This window comes from Balaenoptera physalus (assembly GCF_965194825.1).
Source record: "Balaenoptera physalus genome assembly, chromosome: 11".
NCBI lineage: Eukaryota > Metazoa > Chordata > Mammalia > Artiodactyla > Balaenopteridae > Balaenoptera > Balaenoptera physalus.
The window spans coordinates 62,080,838-62,104,406 of NC_138896.1; the positions used below are offsets into that span (position 1 = coordinate 62,080,838).

The window sequence follows — 23,569 nt, forward strand, 5'->3', positions numbered from 1 at the left end:
TAAAAAATATTTTTCTATTTTATTCTTTATGAATTTTTATTCTTTTCCTTTTTGAGCATCTTTTGGTGCTTCTGGGATATCTTGAACTACATGTCAGTGTTGAGTTCAATGAAGAATAATTTGTGATTATTGTGTAGAGTGGATTCCCAGAAATGGTCCTTTAGAATTTTCCCTAAAGGGCCCATATGCTATAAATAGATGTTAATATGTTTAATTTTTTGAAATTGCACAAATAATAGATGAATATATTCTTGTTAAAAAAAAAAAAGTCAGATAATACAGAAGTATATAGATAAACCCTTCCTGGTGGGTACCTCCTTTTCCCAAGTGGTAATCATTGTTAGGAGTTTGGTGGGTGACCTTCCAGTCATTTTTCTTTGTGTTTACCTATCTTTATGTATATTTACATTTTAATAGTTTGTATAGCAACATAGACCAGGTTTAAAAGCAAATATTTAAAGTTGTCTCATCTCAAATCTAACCACTCTTTTAAGACTGTAACACTAAATTTTTGTTTCCTTGTAATTTCATATTGCTCTATTTTATTATTTCTTGTAGATTTTATTATATGCACTAATTTTTTTTTTCTTTTCCATTTTTAGGTAACAATTATGGAGCTACAGGTAAGACTAGTTTTTCATTGAATTTGAGTGAAGGTAGTCCATTTTCAGGAGCATTCTGTACTTTAGGTTAAAACATAAAGAGACTTGTTCTCAGGAAAAATTTACCAAGCAGTATAGAAATGTGTCCAGGCAATGATGAAACGCATATGCATCTCAGATCTGACTTCTTGTTCTTTCAGACACAACTAGCACAGAAGACTACTCTAATCAGTGATTCAAAGTTGAAAGAGCAAGAGTTCAGAGAACAGGTACAGGTCTAATTGGTGCCTTTTATTTTGAGATGACTTCCTTGATTTCTGTTCGTATGTTCTTGGAACTCATTTAGCTAGTTTTTAAAAAAGAATGGATTTAATACTCATTTATTAATTGACTTTGCAATCTTGTCTTACACAGGACATTTTATTCCCAAACCTGAAGGTGCTAGAGCATATCTTTATAAATTTGTGATCACGTATATTTAAACAAGAACATTTGCATTCCTATTATCTAGTTCCAGAACATTCCATCACCCCCAAAAGGAAACCCCATACCCATTAAGCCGTCACTCCCTATTACCTCCTCCCCCCAGCCTCTCACAACCACAAATCTGCTTTTTGTGTCTGTGGATTTACCTATTCTGAGTATTTTATATAAATAGAAATAATACATGAGCTTTTTAATCTGACTTCTTTCACTTAGCATGATGTTTGTAAGGTTCATCCATGTTGCAGCATATATCAGTACTTCACTCCTTTTTATGGCAGATTAATAGTTCATTGTATAGATATACCACATTTTGTTAACTCATTCATCAGTTGATGCATGTTTGGGTTGTTTCTACCTTCTGCCTATTGTGAATAGTGCTGCTAGGAACATTGTTTACAAGTTTTTGTTTGAATACCTGTTTCCTTCTTTGGGTTATGTACTCAGGAGTGGGATTGCTAGATCATATGGTAATTATATGTTTAGCTCTTTGAAGACCCATCAAACGGTTTTACATTGTGGACACCATTTTACATTCTGACCACAATGTATAAGAATTTCAACTTCTCCACATCTTCCCCAGCAAGTGTTTTGATTATAACTTTCCTAGTTGGTATGAAGTGATATCTCATTATGGTTGTAATTTGTACTTCCTTAGTGACTAATGATGTTGAGCATCTTATTATTTGTATATCTTCTTTGGAGCAATGTCCTTTGCTCATTTTTAAGTTGGGTCATTTGTTTTTTGTTGTTGTTGAATTATAAATGTACTTTATATATTCTGGATATAAGTCCCTCATTAGATATATGATTTGCAAATATTTTCTCCCATTCTGTGGGTTGTCTTTTCACTTTCTTGATAATGTCCTTTGAGGCACAAACATTTTATATGTTTTTTCTTTCGTTGTCTCTGCTTTTGGTGTCATATCTAAGAAACCATATGTATTAATTTTTTTCTTTTTTGCCTATATCCTGTATTCAGCGTTAAGAAAATCTAGTGGCTACAGCAGTCTTTTTTTTTACATATGATTTCCATATGAATCTTATGATATGATTGGAATATTTGTTATTTTTAGATTCACAATTTAGAAGATCGTTTGAAGGAATATGAAAAGAACGTATATGCAACAACTGTGGGGACACCTTACAAAGGTAGGAGTGATCTCTCATCATGTTATCTATGGTTATCTTGTATTGGTGGACTTCTGGATGATTTTCATTTTTGTCTTTGCTAATCTCATTCTTTACAAGGAATATATTTTACCTTTGTAATTCACCAGTAACAACTAGTTTTATGGAAAGAATGGTAGTAATCTAAAACAAAATTAATGCGTATTTATTGTTAAAAAAGAAAATGCTGCCATGTTTAAGTGAAACTGCAAGTTCCCACTTCATTGTCCACTCTCCAGCTGAACCTAGTTTACAATTTACATATATTTTTCCAGACTCTTCTGTGTGTATCCAGACACTTACGTAATCCACTACATGTACCCATACAAACTCAGAGTTACATATTTTAGATGCTTCTGTTTTTTACTTTTACAATAATGCTGTAATTGCTATTTTTTAACCAGGATTTAAGGAGAAAATAATTCATAAAGATATTTATTTCAAGGTGGCGAAGGATGATTTGGAAGTATTACTCTGTTGACTTAAGTTATGTATGCCACTTACAAAGGATTCTAAAGATGAGCTTAAGTCTTTATGTAGTTGTTCCCTTGAAATAGTCATGACTTCGAATAATCTCTGAATAATCTAACAATTTCCCATTCTCAGTTTCACTGCCTCACTGCATTAAGAATAGTTTTATTTTGCTAAATGTTTTGTAAACTTTTCTGCTTTTTCATGGAAGGCACTGGGGCATGAACCTAAGCCATTCACATTCTTTTGTGTTTTTGAAAGCTCTTATTGTTGTGAAATAACATAAGATATTATACAGTTTTTAATTAAACAAGGACTTTCTTTAGATTCTCTCCAAAACACACTTCAAAAAGAAGAGAAAACCAACTTGGAAGTTTCCTATGGCTCATTGCAGGGAAAATTCCTGCTACAAAGACTGTTTGCCATAGCTAAGTCAGCATATGTGATTCTTAGCATAGAACTGCTAAATCAGTGCCCAGCAGTGCATAGGGAATAGTATTGATTCTTTTTTTAGTTTTTATTTTTTAGTTTCAACTTAAGAATTCATACTTAATTTTCCTTTTTTCTCAGTTTTAAATTGTAAAATGAACACATATGTACAGTTTTTTAAATAACTGACACATATATAATACTAAGTGTCAGGCACTGTTATAAGACACATTTTGTCTATCAACTCATCTAATCCTGTCAACAATCCAAGCAGTCTGTGTGAATTTGCACATTAATCTCTTTGCTATGCTTTTAGATGTTTCTTGGTGCAGAAGGCTTTTCAGATTACCTAGTGTGCCATACTTCTGGAAGTGGATGCAAGTATAGACTTCACATAATGCATAATTATGAATTCATTCAAATTAAAGTTTGTCACAGTGTGACTTCATATACCTGAACTGTATTTTTTCTCTATTTTTAGATTGAAATGGAGCTTGATTAATAGATGAACTGTAAATTTTATGACAGTCTTTTTAAGATGTTGAATCAAAGTATTTGAAAACCACTATATTGGCATTATTATTTCATGCATTTTCAAGTTATTTTATCTACCTTGTGTTTCAGAACTGTTTAGAAAACTTGATTTAAACTTCAGTGCTTTCAGGTTTGGAATACTAGAAAATCTAGAATACTATTCTGAGTTACTAAACTCTTAAAATAAAAATGATTGTTCATTTTAGTCATTGCAGGATATCTGAAGCCAACCACATAATATTTAGGAAAGAAATAACAGTTCTGAGGAATCTTTGTATTCCCTAGGTCTAGTCTTTTTAAATTGCCATGCCAGAAAGATGAAGAAGAAGAAGTTTGAGGATGGGAGGAATGTGAGAAATAAAATTGCTATAATAATTCTTGTTTTCTCTTCCAAGGGAAAAATACCAATTGGAATGCTTAGTGTATATGTAATGTAATGCAGTACAATACATACAATATAATACAATTAATACAAGATTGATGCCTCTCTCTTTGTTCCTTTGATTGTCTTTTAGTTTGTCTTTTTCTAAGTAATAAGTAGCTTATCTGGTTTTGTCTTTACAGTTTGATCTGTTTTTTTTATTGACAGGTGGCAATTTGTACCATACTGATGTCTCGCTCTTTGGAGAACCTACCGAGTTTGAGTATTTGCGAAAAGTGCTTTTTGAGTATATGATGGGTCGTGAGACTAAGGTATAAATCATGTCTGGTGGTTTGGCATGTGGTTTAATTTAAAAGGAAATATGTCCCATTTTTAATACACATATTGATGTTGTATGTTTACTATTAGCAGACCATACATGCTGATAGTAGGCAATAGGTAATTGTGTTATTGCTCTTTGTGTGCAAAAGTGAATTGGCAGATCTTGCTTACATTTGTTACATTTATAAAATATTAATTTAGAAAATACTGGTGGATGATGCTAAAAAATAAAAATCAAAATTTCATTAACTTAATACTTTGTGAAGCATGTGCCCATTTTTTTGACTTCAAATCTTAAAGGTAGGAGAATAGATGGAGACTATTTCATGGAAACTTGAGGATAGCGTGACTAGTATTGGAAATGGTCCTAATTAAGAATGACTATGTAGGGATATTTAGAAATATTTTACTTTAGTCACTGTAAGAAAGTTACTCTTGCACATATGGAATATTGACCGTTTAAAAATAACCACACTAAAAAAACAAAACAAAACCGTACTGTGTAAGTAATAATGCTTGGTTAATTTGTTTTCTAGAATGTTAAATTTATTATAAGGTCCTTGAGTATAGAGTCTTGTCTTACTGTTATTTGTATCCCCAGCAGTGTTTTTAAAAGAGCCTTGTACCAGACATTTTGTAAATATATCTTTAATTGAATTGATTGAATTTAGGGAAATTCATGAGCCTTTTCTCAAAGTTTTTCATTTGAAGCAATTTCTGTTTCTGATATTGTTTCAACTTTTTACCTTCATGAACTTTTACATTGTCCTTATATGTTGGCTGAGAATGGGATAATGAGTTTTCTAAGAAATTATCAGTGTTTTAATTTATGGGTCTGTGGGGGTTACTGAGTGCTAATAAGCCAGTTCAGGGATTGATTTGGTAAATATATTTAAGACCTAAAAATTAGGACATAAGAAAATCTCTTAAGAATGTTATGGGGATTTCCCTGGTGGCGCAGTGGTTAAGAATCCACCTGCCAATGCAAGGGACACGGGTTCGAGCCCTGGTCCGGGAAGATCCCACATGCTGCGGAGCAACTAAGCCCGTGCGCCACAACTACTGAGCCTGTGTTCTAGAGCCCACGAGCAACAACTGCTGAGCCCACGTGCCCCAACTACCGAAGCCCACGCGCCTAGAGCCCATGCTCCGCAACAAGAGAAGCCACCATAGTGAGAAGCCCGCGCACCGCAACGAAGAGTAGCCCCTACTTGCCGCAACTAGAGAAAAGCCCGCACGCAGCAACGAAGACCCAACACAGCCAAATAAATAAATAAAATTTATTAAAAAAAAAAAAAAAGATGTTATGAATCGTAGATTCAGCTAAACACCAGGAGCTATAGGGCTAGAAGTCGTTTGAATCCTTGACACTATAGAAGTCTAATTTCACTGTATCAGATAGTTCAAATTAAAGTAATATCTAGTGTGATCCTGAACATGAATCATAGGTGGGATATATATATATATATTTTTAAAGTGTATGTCTGTATTATTTTAAATTTTTATTTATTTATTTATTTATTTTTGGCTGTGTTGGGTTTTCGTTTCTGTGCGAGGGCTTTCTCTAGTTACGGCAAGTGGGGGCCACTCTTCATCGCAGTGCGTGGGCCTCTCACTATCGCGGCCTCTCTTGTTGCGGAGCACAGGCTCCAGTCGCGCAGGCTCAGTAGTTGTGGCTCACGGGCCTAGTTGCTCCGCGGCATGTGGGATCCTCCCAGACCAGGGCTCGAACCCGTGTCCCCTGCATTGGCAGGCAGATTCTCAACCACTGCGCCACCAGGGAAGCCCGGCGGGATATATTAATTCACGGTAATTCAGTACCTTTTTTTGTTAAGGACTTTTTTTTTTTTTTTAATTCAGAGGATAGCTAAAACTCATTTTCTCCTTATCTTTAAAAAACAAAGCCAATGAAATGTAACTTTCTCTTACTATGCCCTGATTGGATAGCAGCCTGTATTTGAGGTGGGGTAGATAGTTTAAAGTTACCTTGTTATTGCAGGGAAGGGGGAAAGGCATTTCTTTACGAAAAATAGCCTCTCAGGAACTTCAACTACTCTGGTTTATTCGTTGAGTCTAAGGCTATCATCCCAGAGTTGTTGCTAAATAAATTATTTAGTCTTTTCTCGATCTGCAAAATGAAGAGAGTGTGACTGCCTCAGCCTGTGTCTTCTGGATGTTGTGAGCCTGTGTGGGGTGAGATCCCTACAGAGTTTGAGTCCTGGAGAAAGGCCCAGCCCAGCATGAGATACGTTCTGGGATGGTACCAGTTCAGCCAGGTCTCAGGGCTCTGCATTTCCTCCTAGGCTGTGACTTGGGAGACAGCTAGAAGGGACGCTCTTGAGGCACGGGCAGCCCCAGCTAACACATGGCTGGGAATCTGTGCTGAGGCAGCTCTCTCTGATCTTTATCTTCAGCATTCAGTGTGCTTTTCTGGTTACTAAGACTGAGTAGTCTTTTATTCTGCCATCACATTTTATAAGTCAATATTGAAAATTGACAGTAGATATTCAGTTTAATTTACTGCATATTTACTGAGCACTTACTATATGTGGTCCTTTGTTTATCACCATGATGGATAAGGAGATGAAAATTGACACCATCCCTAACTTTAAGGTGTTTACCATATAGTGAGGAAGTGGAGCTGTTTACTAAGCACAGTATGATGCAGACTGTAGCACAGTGTCCTCATGTTTACTTGTGGGAAGGTCAAGGACATCATGGGGAAGGAGATGTATATACAGGCCTTTACAAGGGGGCATAGATTTTGATAGATGAGCTCAGACAGGAGGAAAGCCCAGACAGAAAGTCCAAGACAGGAAATTGTGTGTGGGCTTTGGAATGACAAGTAGTCCGCTCCAACTAAAATACCAGCTCTATGAGGTGGAAGTGACTCTGCTTAGGGCTGCAGGGTGTGGAGGGCCTGGAGTGTTCTCAGAGTTTTACCTGTAGGTTGTTGGGAGGTAGCCCTGAAAATTTTTGAGCAGGGGTTGACACAATCAGAGCTATTTTTAGACATTTCTTCTGTTGATTTGCCTAATTTCCATACATTCACAAAGAATTTGAAATGGAGACCAGGTTGTGGTTTTAGAACGAGCCGGAGTATATTGTGGCCTTTGTGATTTGATCACCATCTGCCATTGTTTCTTGTCCAGTAGGATCTGTATGTCATCCCACCTGTCTTTCTTCATCTGCTTTTGCACACAGTGTTCCCTATTTGATGAGGCAGATGATTTTCTTAAGACCACATATGTGATACACATTCTTATAGTACGAAGTTAAGTAAACTCCCCTTCTTTCTTCTGTCCTTGCACTTTCTTTTTCTTGGGTTTTGAGCCTCCATGCTATTTTTGATGCTTAAATTCAGCCTGTTCTCCTTTTCAATAGAAAGTGTTTCTCATTCTACCCTTTACTGACTCCTCTCCCTAAAGAAAACATGGCAGGAGAGGCCACTTCTAAACCAGGTGGCTCATTTGAACTTTTCCTTACTTCCCAGGACCTAAGGATATTGTATGTAGAGTAGACAGTCTGATTTCTTTCCCAAGATTCAGCAAAGAGCCTGGGCTTTCCATTAAAGTGTTTTCTGACAAGCCAGGGAAGAGCTTTTAAGTCTTTACTAGGTAATCAACTGCAAATGCGGCATCAGTGATGAATTTAGAGGTGGGTTTCCCATTTAACGCTGTCTAGAAATGTGAAGAGGCAACTAGCCACAGTTGGTTTTATTTTTTGTTTTTGTTTTTTGTTTTTTGTTTTTGTTTTGACAGACATGTTTGTGCATAGATGTGCACTATGCAGTTTCATAGTGAATATAAATGGGCTTTTGGGTTTCTGAACTTGATAAGCTATTGAAATTAAAGAAATGTTCCCTATAATTGTGAATCCCTGAATTTTAGATTTTTGGTACTTCCTAAAAACAGTCTTCATAGATAGTATACCAGAAACCATTTAAAATTTCCAGAGTGCTAATAAAAAGAATATTGAAATAGTTACTACTTCATATTTCTCTTCCCATTTCATGCCACATATACGCTTGGTTTCTAGACTTCAGTTTAGCACAGAAGATTCTGTTCTATCTAGGCAATACAATTTAAAGGATGAGGGTTTTTGTAAAATGCCTTTGGAATTCTCCAAGAACTAAGTTGTTTTAAAGGTATTTTTTTAATCATCAAGCTGGCAGAGGCAAAGATAAAAGGAAGGAAGGAGGGCTGAAACTAAAGTCTTGCTCTTTATGGGGTTTGTGGTTGAGGAATAGTATTAGTTGATCTGTTAGTTGAAATAAGTATTAGAAATATGTAAAGTGCCTTGCCTAGGCTTAGCACATAATAGGAATTTTTTTAAATGTTAGTTCTTTTCCTTCCTGGAAATAATTATACTTTTTTTCTAATGATGTATGTTCCTAAAATTTTGGTTAACTCTATTATGTCATCTTTTGCTCAGTGAGCTTCTGCAGTCACATACTCTTCCCCGCCCTGCCATACACACACACAGTCTTGTAACTATGAACAAAGAATGTTAGAGTCAGCTTTCTGGTGAGCCTCCCATCCTCTGTAGCACTACAGTAAGTAGTACTACTACTAATCCTCAGGAGAGCACTAGTACCTGAATTTGTATGTAAGCACTGAACTTGTTATCCTACTTATTTCATAAGTGGTATCTTCTTTCCTCTCTGTCTCCCTCAAACCATCTCATCTTGATACAAAATAGGGAATTTCAACCTTTGAGGAGAATTTTCCACGAGCTTATGGGTGACAGTCTGACTTACGGTATATTTATTGAGATCTGCACAGTTTATGATCTTGTTTGCAAGCCACCATGTGTAATGTTTTGATTCATCCTGTTTTCTACCAAACAAAACATCTTGTGTTTATTTAAAATGTAATTTGTATTTCTATTAGGCTGATGTGCTGCATGTATTAAAAAATACCTATTAAGCATGTTCATGTTCATGCAGTAGCCCGTGTTTATGAGATATATGATGTGATTTAGTTCAAGGTGAACTTGGGAGTCTCTAAATCTGATTGTTTAGAGCATATGTTTTGGCAATACATCACTTACTAGGTAGATTTCTACAAATAAAAAGCCTTATAAAATGAATGAGTAATAAAGTTTCATTTTAATAAGACAAAGGGCCAAGAGCATTAGAACTGTGTATAGCTTCATGCTATTGTAAATACATCTTCTTAAAATAATATCAACCCAGACCTTGTGAGGGATCCTTTCAAATTGAAATTCTAGCATTGGCTGTTATTTCCTTGACCAATACCTTCACATCATACTTCTTTGGTCGTGGCTTCCATTGAGAGCACTAAAGAATTCCACCAGCAGAACATGTCAGAATTCGGTGAGACCCATCTGCTCCACTGTCTAGTGATCGTCTCTTGTCTTTCTTGTAGACCATGGCAAAGGTTATAACCACTGTACTGAAGTTCCCTGATGATCAGACTCAGAAAATTTTGGAAAGAGAAGATGCTCGGCTCATGGTAAGCTTTAAGAATAGGCTACAGATAGAAGACAACTTTATCTCATCTGTTTACATTCTGTCTCATTTACAAAGACTTTGAGTTGGTAAGAGAAATTTAAAAGTTTTCATCTTTATTGTACTATAGCCTGAAAAATGAGAGTGAAACTACATTACGAAAATTAAACTGAGGGCAGATCTGAATGGATGCCCTCAAGGAAAGAACAGTCTTATTTAATAGTATATCTGAGGTTGACACCAGTATGTGCTATATGAGATTTCTGGAACTTGAGCTCTTTATGGGAAGGATGGAAAAGGCATTTGTTCTGGTATATCCAGTAATAATTTTTTAAACCGAATTATATCATGATGTTAGGTATTTTGTAGATTACAATTCCTTATTCTACTTCAATTGATTTCTAAATAACAATAATTCTGAGTGTAAGAGTTTAAGCATTTTTTGAGCTTTTGACATATACCCTGCAAGGGAAATGTAGATAACTGAATTCTTAGAAACCTTTGTGTGAAGTCAGCTGTGACTGAAATGAAACAAACACACACTTCATAAATTATGCAAAATTCCCTTTGCCTAACTTCTTTTTGTGCTGAACCAATAATACAGTAAGAAGATCCATTCTAAGCACAGTATGAAATTTGTGCTGTTTTCCTGTCTGGCCCTTAGCTGTCTCTTTCTGCTTCCTTTTCTTGTCTTGCTAATAGCCTGTAGCTCTTCCACATCTTCCCCCCAATTTCTTTACCTATTTCATGATCCCAGTACTGCTGTTTTTTTCACTCTCCTATTTAAAGCAAACAAAGATCTACTCTTTAGTGATGGGTTAGCCCATGTCTGAGTATCTCCAGTAGGAAGGACTAAGTCAATAAGTAATTACCCTTAAGAATCCTATCTTATCTCTACAGACTGTGTGTTTCTTACAAAAATTCTGGCTTATCTTGATCCCAAGTCTCCCTTTCTGTTGTGGTCACCAACCTGTTCTGGTTCTAACCCATGGAACTCAACCAAGAACCCACAGATGGCCTGGATGGAGGGCTTTTACCTTCCAGGCTAAATAACCCCAGCACTTATCAGCCATCTATGAAGTTCCTCTCCTTTGATCCATTGCATGTTCTGACCTCTTTCCGGCTTCCTCTAAGGTCATCCCAGCATCCCTGACTTTTGCCCCAATACTCCATTGTATACTGTATTATTTACCTATTGTATATTTTCTGGGACAGTTGCAGTTATTTTGGTTAGCCTTTAATTGTTTTTTTTGGTGAAGCATTTCTCCCTGGTATCTAGTGGTCTGAAAAATACTGTCATACCTCTGTAGTTATTTCTGGTTATAGATATTTTTGATAAAGAAGTATGTAACTATAATGTATGCCCTTCATCAGTAGAGAGAATGTTGTTTTAAATTATAGCAAACATCCAATTCTATAATCTATAGTCCACTCAGAGTGGTCTTCCTCTTCACTGAGTAAACAACTGTGTCTTTGTGAAAATAAAAATCTCCAATGCAGTTTGAGCCCGTTGACACAATTCTGTCATTATAGTCCAGTTTAAGAAAATATTTTAAAATGATGGATGTAAATAGAAAGCTTTTATTATCTTTGTTCATTCTCCTGTAGCCTCTTTTTTATCTTGATGTTGGGATATAGCCAACCTCTCATCTTACCGTTGGGCTACATTTTGTCAGGATTTAGAATATAATATAGACTCATCCTAAGTCACTGCTTTGGCAAATGTGGTAGGAAACATTCCCCCTCACCCCCCACACACATACAACCTTAGATTGGTTTGTCTTGAAGGAAACTAATCGAATTGATTACATGTAAATAGTGAACCATCTAAAAACCTTTTAAGGTGGATGGAAAAGTTTCTTTCTTAAGTTTAATTAAAAAGAAATCTTTGAAAAACTTAACACTCCTCTTTCATGAATAAAATGGTATTCATTCTAGATAGGGATGAAGTGGTGACTGACTTCCTGAAATAATCCTTCCTTATCCCAGAGGCTGACCTGCCCAGAAAGAAAGTCCCACTCTTTCCACTACTTTTTTTTTTTTTTCCCCTACTATTTTAAGCAAAGTCTCATCCATCATTATCTTTTGCTTAATGAATGAGTTCAGTTGACAGTCACCTACTGCTCTTCTGTTGGGTTGGCCAAAAAGTTTGTTTGGGTTTTTTCTGTAACATCTTACTTGTTATGGCAAATGTAGGAAAATTGAAGACATGGATGATACGATTGTTGACCCTGTGGAACCTTTAATTTTAGGGGGAAGGGGTAGCATCCATTCATTCATACACCAATAAAAGATATGCTTAAGTAATGTAATTCAAGTAATAAAAATAGATGCTTAGGAAAGATGAACTAAGTTACAGTGAGCATGAAGTGAGGGAGGTCCCAAAGATGACTTATCAATTTGAGTCACCTTTTGTCAGCATAAAGAGATTTTTGGTACAGGATAGAGTGACTCATGATTGTTTCCTTATTTGATGGAAAAATTAAGATTACTGTTGATTGAGAAAGTTGAAACGTAAGTCACATTTGCCTTATGATTGCTGTCATTCATAAAATAAGTGGTAAGAATCACTGTCTTTGAACAAGCCTCCTAAAGAAATTATAACTTGTTTCATACCCCAATGAACTGTAGCTGATTAGAGCAAAACACTGCTAAGAATAGTGACTTCTCTTTTTCTATGGAAGTATCCAATAGGAAGATATCTATATGTGTAGAAAGCAGAGCTTTTTAGGGTTTTATTAAATAATTGTTTAAAAGCTATTTAGTCACATTAGCTTTAAATATGTGTTCCAGATGGACCATTTCTGTAATTTGTTGTAACTACAGCTACAGTTTCCCCTCTGTTAAAAATCAACAGTATTGACTATTTTGTTATTTTAGGTTTGGGGGCTACAAAGCTGCTATAAGTAAACCAAACAAACCCTGTCACGTTGCCGAGCCCCCTCCCCTGTCCGTTAGTCTTTGGGATGCTTGAGAGAGAGCGTGGACGGCACTTTTTGCTGAGAGTGTGCAGCCACGTCAGCATTTGTGTTATTTAGCAGGTATGAGAGGAGGAATACATTCTAAAAACTTTGCTTTATGACCCTAATGATTATATGTTTGCTTTGTGGCATTGATTGAAAACTGTCCATGACTGCTGGTAAGGTATTTTTCAGTATGTCCCCTCTTTACCGTATCTCCCCTGTCCTCAGTGACTTTTATACTGTTTATTTGAAAAACCCCACTACAGAATACAACAGTTATTATTTAATAAGTGGTTTCAGAGTTTAACCTAATTTGAAGAATGTATTTCATAGATGAGAAACCATTATCTGTCAAGTAAGAGTAAATTATAGAGCATAAGTAAAGTCTGGTTTATTTGAGGGTCACAATGTGTAGAGAAGGAATCCTAGTCCTTCATTTGACAAGTCTCAGAGCCTCTGTTTCTTCACAAAAGTATGTTGGATTATTCTATCTCTAAGGTTCCTTTTCCTCTAAAGTATTAAATTAGTTGTAAATTTTAAAGTTTTAGATTTCTTTCAAGTGGGAAAAAATTGTCTTCTATGCAGGAGGTAGAAGTTAAAGAAAGTGCACACACAAGTCTCAGAGCCTCTGTTTCTTCACAAAACTAACGTTATCTTGTTAGGATTGTTGGAGAACCAGAATATGTATAGTGCCCGCCCTGGGGTTTTGTGTTCATGGTGGGGCTGGTGGTGGTGGTTCCTGAGCCACCATGTAGTGATGAGTAGAACGAGTCTTTCCTAGAAGGTGAGACTTGGAAAGGTAAACTAATAATGTGTGTAAGATACATCATGAAAGACCTCACTACAACAGTCAGGTCACTTTATAGGAATGAAACCAGCTCAAAACGTGTCCCGTCTCCAGTTTCAGCACCTCTGAGTGCCACCACATGCAGCTTTGCTTGGCGAGAGCTAGCTCTCAACAGCTCAGCCCCTGTGTAACTTTGAGCAAACCTTTTTCATATTTCTGGTCCTTATTGGTAAAACAAGTATGTTGGATTATTCTATCTCTAAGGTTTCTTTTCCTCTAAAGTATTAAGTTAGTTGTAAATTTTAAAGTTTTAGATTTCTTTCAAGTGGGAAAAAATTGTCTTATATGCAGCAGGCAGAAGTTACAGAAAGTGCACATACCAAATGCACATACCTTTGTGTTCCTTAGATCAGCCTTTTCCCTCCTCTCAGTTTTTAGCTTATGGTGCCTGGTTTGTGATGGTTTAGGTAGTGTAAATGGCCAGAGTAGACTGGATGTTTGAGTTTCAGGGTGGGAGCAAGAGTGAATAAGAAAGTCTTTTTTTTTTTTTAATTAATTAATTAATTAATTAATTTTATTTATTTTTGGTGGTGTGGGGTCTTTGTTGCTGCGTGTGGGCTTTCTTTGGTTTTGGTGAGCGGGGACTACTCTTTGTTGCGGTGCGTGGGCTTCTCATTGCGGTGACTTTTGTTGTGGAGCACAGGCTCTAGGCGCACAGGCTTCAGTAGTTACGGCATGCGGGCTCAGTAGTTGCGGCACTCGGGCTCTAGAACGCAGGCTCAGTAGTTGTGGCGCACGAGCTTAGTTGCTCTGGGGCATGTGGGATCTTCCTGGAACAGGGCTTGAACCCGTGTTCCCTGCTTTGGCAGGCAGATTCTTAACCACTGCGCCACCAGGGAAGTCCCAATACGAAAGTCTTTAGCTTGTCTAATTGAATAAGACTGCCCTGGAAGTACACCATCAGATTTTTTTTTTTTTAAAGAGAGTTTTATTTATTTAGGATAACTACAGTAAGAAAGTTTATTTTAATCAGGTGCTAAATCATCTCTTGGAATTGAGAGGTTCTTTTGTTATATAGCAATCTTTTTAAAAATGTTTTTCTAGGAATATACTTTTCTCTTTAGAGTGTTAGCAAACTTAATGACGCGTTTAAACTAGATGGCTATTTTCTTGGTGACTCCATTAAAAGAAAATTGTTCTATTCTGATGAGAAAGATTTGGCTTGTTTTCATTTCTCATCCACTCTAGTCATTTTTAAAGATTGATCTTCTGTTGACTTTGTTATTGCTTTGCTTTCATGCTGATCCTTTGTGTTGTGTCAAGTTCTTGATCAGTCCTTACCCTAGACCAGTCTTGTAATGTTTCTGACTTCTCTCCCTTTGGCTGAAATTTTAAAAATCTCTTTCAGATTAATAAAATCATCAGAACTTTTCAGCATCGTTAGGTATAAAAGTTCTCCATTCTAGTTCAGGTTTACCTTTCCCTTTGCGTGGGCTCAGTAGACGCATGCAAGGTGGATTCAAGAAACAAACGCACATAAAAATGATGCATAGTGAAAAACAATGCACATGTAAAACATACATTTGTTATCTTAAAAGTGGTTTTACCTCTTGATTTTGTTAGAATTACATGATGTGTGATCATTGCGAAAAAACACTGCAAACAGTTCAGAAACATTACATAGAAAGGGAGATAGATCTTCATGATTTTCAGCCTCCCAGCTGTCTCCACCTTGCCAAGGTCATGTTTGCTAATGGTGTGGTGAACACCCCCAGCTTTACAATTATGTATTTATAATTATTCCTTTATCATTTAAGTATTTTATTTTATAAAAATGAGAGTATGCAATGGCTTGCTTTTTTCACTTATTTTTATATAATTCCACCTCATTACAAACTGATTTACCTTATTCTTTTGATTGGTTGATTATATGGATGTCCTACAGCTGAGTTCATCAATTTCCTATCCATGGACACTTAGATTATTTCAGTTTTTCAGTACTTAACAAGCATAGACACAGGGAGCATACATGTATTTCACATGCTCCTGCCAGTTTTCCAATAGGATGTTAGCCTTATGGTGTTGTGTGTTGCAGATATTTTCTAATTTGTCTTTTGATTTTGCTGCTCCTTACTAACTGTACATTAAATATAAAAGATAAATAAAATGATGCTTCTGAGGTTGGTTACACTAAGAATAGACTCAGATTTTATAAACAACTGTTTTTGCTGATGCTGTTTTAAAGCAAACCAGGAAGCTAATTAATAATCTTGGTTTATGACCATGTTAAATAGGACATAGAATTTATTTAAGAAGGTTGCTACGGTAAAACTGTGTTTGCAGAGATTGGGTCCCCTTGAATAGAAACTTTGGTTTGGGTTATCATTCCTGAAACCAGTCCTGATATACTGTTGATATACAAGAGTTATTCATTGATAAAATTGACATATTTTAGGAATGATGATTCAACATATAGACACACTGTATTCACATTCGTCAACATTTCCCCCCAAATTTTTGGTGGTGTTCACATTCATCAACATTTCCCCCCCAATTTTGGTAAATTGAAATTATGTAAATCAAATTGTAATGTGTGCTTTAATGGAATTATGAAAGAAATCCTTTTATAAACCAAATAATCATGACTTAATTATGTCTAGCATATAAATATGTACTTAAAATGTAAAGTACATCTATAATTGTGTTGTTTAAACTTTTAAATTAAAGTTCCAAGTAAAATCTCCACTACATAGTGTTATATTTACTTAGGGTGGGAGGGAGCTATTACAGATTCCTTAGCCTGTCCTCCCTTGATTTGGGGAGATGTGAGAAAAATTTAAGTACATTCTGTTTAATCCTTTGAAGTTCATATACACATATAATCTCTGTGTTATGTTGTCTTAAAACTAATCCAATAAGCTTTTTTTCTTCCTGGCTTTGTAGTATACTTCACCTCGCAGTGGTATCTTCTGAGTAAACCGTCAGTCTGTGCTTAGTTAGCATGTGGTGAGTGAAGAATAATATGTCTTTGTGTCTTTTGTGCAAAAATTAAATGTATTGCATGATACTAACCATTATGCTGGAGTTCTTTTGCTCTTTTGTTTAATGAAAATATGATTATGCTATGGGTTAATATAGGGATTTTCTGTTAATTTTGCTTTATAGATTAATAATCACCACCAGTAAATGTTACGTAATTCTAGGAAATTTTAGTTCTTTAAACAGTAGTTGAAAGTTTCAGAATTGCTCTTTGAAAGTTTGCTGAAGAATCCAAAAAAATCTTTATGTACTTTACATTCCTTTTTGTTTTTTATTTCTCAAGAATGGTCTTTGAAGTTAATAAAGATTGTGAGAGAAAAATGAAAAATCATTTTCTAGATAAAAGTGATGTATTTCACGAATCCAGAATGTAAAATATTGTAAAGCCTTCTTAGAGTCAAGGCTAATCTGAAATAATGAGCACTAGTAAAATTGATTTTAAAATAAATGACAGTTTTATTACTTCCTGGGATCATGCAGTATAACAAAGTAGCACATTTGTCCTGAGGAGACCCTTAGGCAGCCGGCTCTAATTGAATGTGGCTGTTTCTAATTAACATATTATTACAGTGAGGGGGAGGCATCTAAAATATTTGGACACAGTTGGCTGTCCTCACATTTAAACACCCCTCCCATCACCTCCACATATTATCCATGCTGTTGGTGTGATTTAGCACCCTTAAAAATTTAGGGTACGTCTTTACCTCAGACTTTGCAAGAATTTTCACAAGTGACAAATAAGCTGGATCACAATCTATAGAACTTAATTATAATTAAATTAAAGGTTCTCTGATTATTAATTAAGCTAGTGTTCAACCAACAGTATCAAGTTTTAAAATGTTAATATATAACATTTTTTTAACCTTTTTGCTTTAAATATCCTTTCTGCCTATATTTGAATCTCATTTTTATTTTTAATATGTCAGTTGCCTTAGTGATTATCTAAAACTGTCATTAGTCTTGTAAGTCCCAAATCTAATTCAATAAGTCTTAACATTTACCTTTGTTTATAATATTATAAATACTGTATCATGCTTGTTATTGCATTTAAATAGTATCATTTATCACTTGAAGGGTATACTCTGTAGCATTTCCGTTGATTGATTGTCTCCTCAACTTTTAGTTTGAAAAATTTCAAACAAAATTTGTAAAAATAGTATAATGAACATCCATATACCCTCCACCTACATTTACCAGTTATTAACATTTTGCCACACTTTCTCACTTGCTCTCACTCTTGCTTTCCTCTCCATATATATTTTTCCCTCTGTGACATTTGACAGTTGCTTGCAAACATTGTGCTTGCAAGCATTTGACAGTTACTTGCAAACATAAACTACTTTACCAAGTATCTTTAAGAACAAGGTCCTTTTCCTACATACTCACAATACAGTTACCACTCTCAGGAAATTTAATATTAACACAATGCTGTTATCTAATATATAATAAATATCCACATTTTCCCAGTTTTCCAAATAATGTCTCATAATTTTTAAAATTCCAGGATCCATTGAAAGATTGCACATTGCATTTTGTCGTCATGTTCTTTAGGTCTCTTTTGAACTAGAAAAGTTCTCCCAGCCTTTTTTGGGTCTCTCATGACATTGACATTGTGCAGCATTATTGAATCATGCATGAACTTCTTTTCCTGCAACAGTGCAAGCTAACGTTTGAAAATAATAATAATAATTAAATGTCATAGGAGATCTTTTTCTTATCTTCTCTATGTTTCTAGGACTAACGTGAGTGTTGAACAAGTTTTATAAATAGTAAACTCTTGGAGATAGATCATGAGTGGTGGATTATATTGTTCATTTACAAGTTGAGAAGACTTTGATACTTTCTCTAGAACTAAAATATATTTGAAAAGTTTGTCTCTATTACTTAATCTTTTTTGGTATTTTATTTTTATGCATTTTTAACCTCATACTTGATTTGACCACTGGCTTTTAGCATCAATTAGAGAAACCTTTTTAGGAAGGTTTAGCATCATGTTTCATAGCATATTACGGTTTTAAAATTAAGTTTGTTAACTTCATGAGGCATACATAGCTTTTTCACACCAAAATGCTGTTGTCCTCTGCCACCATGCCTGGCATCCTGGGAGAACTGCAATATGTAGAAAAATCATTACATTAGGGAAAAAGGAAGAACCTTTTGTCCTCTTAAATCCAGTCTGCATTCTTGTGAGATTCTGCCATGTCAGCACGTTTACTCCTGGCTTTCTCTAATCATGACCTGGTAGCCTTCAATATGTGCTGAAAGGTTGCAGTTCCAGATTTCACTTAAAAATACTGCTTTCCAGGACTGCTGACTGTAAGTCAGGTCATTCCAAGAAGAGTAATTTTTGGAAGATTCCTTTAGGATTTAATATTTAGAATATTTCTGCTTCAGTCCTCAGACCATAGAATATAATCTTGATATAATTTTACTTTAACTTGAAAAAATAAATCTCACAGAAAGTTAGCTTTAAAAGTTAGTTTTTTCTTTCTCCCTCCCTTTCTTCCTTCCTCCCTACCTTCCTTTCTCCCTCCCTTCCTTCCTCCTTCTCTCCCTCCCTCCTTCCTTCCTTCCTTTCTTTCTTTTTAAATTTTTATTGGAGTATAGTTGCTTTACAATGTTGTGTTAGTTTCAGGTATACAGCAAAGTGAATCAGTTACACAGATACATATATCCCCTCTTTTTCAGATTTCCTTCCCATTTAGGTCACTACAGAGTATTGAGTAGAGTTCCCTGTGGTATACAGTAGGTTCTTGTTAGGTATCTGTTTTATACATAGTAGTATACATATGTCATTTTCTTTCTTTCTTTATCCTCACCCTTTTTCTTTTCCAGTCATGGCTCCGACCTTCATCTTGAAGAAGTGGGGAGAGTGATGTTGGGCAGGCGTGGAAAACTGTGCACGTTTGCTGTTCTTAGAGAACGAAGCTGTTATTCAGGGCCCCTCACGTAGCCAGAAGACCAAGAAAAATCTGACATTGGCCACAGAAAGATTGCAGACTGCCTTTAAAATAGATTATATCAGTGGAGAAACGGTGATAGTTTTTTGTGGGGGGATTCTTCAGTTTTTCTGTTGGGAAGAGTTTTGTGTTGTTTAAAAGATACTTTGAATAACTTGACCTGATTTATGGGCTCATTTAATGTTCCTTTCTTTCATTCTTTTTGTCCCTCTTTTTAAAGAACTGCTTGCCTTTCCTATTTATTTCTAGGGTGATTTTTTAAAATGACTTGTGCAATACATTTTGAGGTGGAACTTAGTGGATTTTTTTCCTGATATATTAGAGCATTTAATTGACTATTTTATCCAGATTGATTTGTTGAATGTTTGCTAAAGACTAGTTCTTTAAGCTATGACATATGATAAATCCAAATGGCAGTACCTCATTGTTTACTTATTAGCTTTTGTACTTATATTTTTCAGAGGAAAAAATACTACTGTAAATTGTAAATAGTCAATACATAACTGTATCGTATGCAAATCTGTGACTGTTGGCAATGTCATCTCAGAAGAACAGATAAATAAAGTTTATTTACTATATAAAATGTGCTTATTGTGTTTTTTGCTAAATTGAAATCTATTTCAAAACAGTTAAGAATTTATGGTGTATCTGGGTGAATATAATGAGGAACTATTTGTCAAGAGAGCTGAATGGCTAAGCATTTGGAAAGATTTTTTTTTTATGCATTTAATTATTGAGTATTTTTCTAATGTGTGAATGGATGTACGGAAGGATAGGCCGTGTGTGTGTATACACATAACTACATTTGTAATTCTGTTTATATTAAGGCCCATTAAAATTTCTGTGAAAACATTTTTAATTGCCTAATATTTTACCCTCAATATTCCATCATTTAATGCCATGTTCTCTACTGTTGAACATTTAGGTTGTGTGTAATTAGTCACTTTCATTCAGTACTCCATGACGGTCTTGCTATTCATATTGTAAGCACACTGGAAAGAACAATACAGGATCAACCTGTCTTTCTCTCAACAGCCTTTGGTTGCCAAACACGGACACATTTCAGAAGACTGTGTGCCAGGTTTGTCTGGCACCCTTTCCTCAAACATTCCAAAGATGTGACGCATGGGTGAGCATTCAGAGTCAGTACACTCTTAGAACATTACGTTTCAAAACTGGGCTTCATCCATATTTGGTTAAAGTGTTAAAGCTGCATTGAAATAGCTATGCCTGAAGCATACTCTCCGTGGTGGCAGTGGGGGGGCAGGTGAGGGTGCAGGCAAGGCCGCGACATTCCTTCCATCCTCTGGCCATTGTAATAATAACAATTTCCTGGTGCCTTCCTTTGGGATCCTCTTTAGTCAGGCTTTGTTGTTGTCATTATGTTCTTCAGAAGTGTCCAAATGCCAAACATATGTGAACCTATGACACTTAGTAAACAATATGGCCATTTAAAATTTTACTCTGACGATTAAATGCAGTTAAAATGCAGCTATGGGTACATCTCTTATAATTTTCCAATTGCTTATTCCCCTGCTGCAGGCAGGCGGCTTCTTGCTTATCTCACACCCAGATTGGGCTGCCCTCCCCTTTTAAATGGGGAATGTGTAGTGTGTTTCCATGTCTGTCATTTCTCTTTCCACTACTGTATGTTGGGAGTGGGTAGGACAGATCATTTGTCTTTTTCATTCCAGGTTTCCAAGAAAAGTTAACTCAGGATCCGGTGTGGCTCATGAGATCCTGGACATTATGTCTGATGCTATGATTGGGTGAGACTTTTGGGAAGTCTTTGGGAGCATTAATTAATGTAATGTAATTTACGGGCAACCAGGAAAGAAATGAATCCTTATGACCCAGTGAGCAGATTGTGGTAGATTGGATCGTTGTTTCCAATTCTTCTCTCCCTCCCTATATTTGGATTATGCATCCACATACTTCGTTATCTGACTTTGAAGTACCTACTATTGGAGTGGGTGGAAATACATTTCTCCACCAACACTGAGATTGGCTGTGTGACTTTAGTCAATGAGTTTTGAGTGGACATGACTTTGCCACATCTGAGCAGCAGTTTTAAGAGCCCTTGCATAGTTCAGCTATTGCTGTTTTATCGCTGCCATGAGACTGAGATAATGGGTTCTCCCTTAGCTTGGACACTGGGATAGTGACACATTGACCAGACGTGTAACAGAGTGAGAAATTATTATTATTATAAGCCACTGAGATTTGGGAATCATTTGTTACTGTAGCATAACTTAGTGAAAACTGACACATGCAAAAAAAAATTATTTTTGCAGGATAAAGTGATGTCTTTAGTTTTTAGAAGTTTTGACTATGTAGTGTCTTGGTGTGGATTTCTTTAGGTTTATCTTAGGGTTTGCCCAGCTTCTTGAGTCTACAGGTTTATGTCTTTTGCCAAATTTGGGAACTTTTCAGCCATTATTTCTTTCCTTTTTTTTTTTGGTTTTTAAAAAATATTTATTTATTTATTTATTTATGGCTGTGTCAGGTCTTAGTGCGGTATGCGGGCTCTTCGTCATGGCATGCTGGCTTCTCTGTAGTTGTGGCATGCAGGCTTCTCTTTAGTTGTGGCATGTGAGCTCTGTAGTTGTGGCACATGGGCTCAGTACTTGTGGCATGCGGACTTAGTTGCTCCGGAGCATGTGGGCTCTTAGTTCCCCGACCAGGGATTGAACCCACGTCCCCTGCATTGGAAGGCGGGTTCTTAACCACTGGACCACCAGGGAAGTCCCCAGCCATTATTTCTTTGAGTATTTTTTTAGCCCTACCCTCTTTCTCCTCTCCCTGCTCTCCTTCTGGGACTCCAATGACACGTTAGATCCTTGGTTATAGTCCCACATGTCCCTGAGGCTCTGTTCATTTTTTTTCCTCCAGTCTAATTTCTCTCTGTTGTTCAGATTGAGTAATTTCTCTTGTTCTGTTTTCAAGTTCACTGACTCTTTTCTCTGTCCCCTCCATTCTGCTGTTGAACCCATCCATTGAGTTTTTAATTTCAGTCATTGTATTTTTCAGTTCTAAAATTCCCACTTGGGTCTTTATATCTTCCATTTCTTTGCAGAGATACTCTGTTTCTTTGGTGAGACCTTGTTTTCTCATTTATTTCAAGCACGTTTGTAATGCTCATTGAAGAATATGTAGGCTGGCTGCTTTGAAGTCTTTGTCAGATAAAGGATGGGATAGAAATCCAGATTCTCTACTAGGCCTTCACTGACACCCAAGGTGGGGAGGGTCTCCTCATCACTGCTGGGTGGGGATGTAGAGTTAACAGTTGCCCACTAGACCTCCACTGAACCATGGGAGGGGTGGTAGGGAAGGAGACCTCTTTACCTTTGGGTGGTAGTGAAAGTCCACTCTCCCCTGGGCCTCCTCTCCCTCCACCCCAGCAGGAAAGGGGATTATATGTTCTTTACCCACCAATATGTAAGAAATATGAGCTCCGCGGCATGTGGGATCTTCCCGGACCAGGGCTCAAACCCGTGTCCCCTGCATTGGAAGCAGGGAGTGTTAACCACTGGACCACCAGGGAAGTCCCCAACCGTCCCTGTTTTCACTCCTACTTTGCTAGATGTGTTTTTCTTTTGGGATTGAGCCATGTTGGATTTGAAGATTAGTTTAGGCCCAGGGAAAGAATCTGTCCAAAGAGCTTAATTTCCCCTAATCTCTTGGGGAGGTGACATTGCATGCTGGCTATGAGTGCAGGCTCTGGGGCCAGCCTGCCAGGCTTCGAGTCCTGGCTTGGCCATTTACTCACCATGCCAGAGATCTGAGATGGGCTGGGACCTGGGACCCTGTGCTGCAGTGCTTGTACCTGGACAAACTCTCCTCAAGCAACAGAATACAAGAAACTATAAGGGACTAAAAATAACTGTGTGCATGAGCAGTTGGGGCAAACTATGAACAATGTGATACAAAAAGGCCAAAACCCAACTGCCCCTTC

General features: G+C 36.4%; 1 protein-coding gene across 6 annotated transcripts in view; it reads left to right on the plus strand.

Moving 5' to 3' along the window:
- The window catches only part of GOLGA4 (golgin A4), a 112,022-nt gene extending 91,825 nt beyond the window's left edge, over positions 1 to 20,197 (plus strand). For 4 of the 6 annotated variants that reach the window (XR_014250769.1, XR_014250770.1, XR_014250771.1 and 1 more), the window contains 7 exons: positions 603 to 623; positions 803 to 871; positions 2,162 to 2,237; positions 4,279 to 4,382; positions 9,783 to 9,954; positions 16,559 to 16,621; positions 19,490 to 20,197. Coding sequence is in view for 2 of the 6 variants with exons in the window: in XM_082412708.1 (XP_082268834.1) it covers positions 603 to 623; positions 803 to 871; positions 2,162 to 2,237; positions 4,279 to 4,382; positions 9,783 to 9,869; positions 16,559 to 16,588 (387 nt within the window). In the remaining 4 variants the exon portion in view is untranslated. The remainder of the gene's footprint in view (positions 1 to 602; positions 624 to 802; positions 872 to 2,161; positions 2,238 to 4,278; positions 4,383 to 9,782; positions 9,955 to 16,558; positions 16,622 to 19,489) is intronic. The other 2 variants (XM_082412708.1, XM_082412709.1) reach the window with 2 other exon arrangements.
- The last annotated feature ends 3,372 nt before the right edge of the window (positions 20,198 to 23,569 follow it).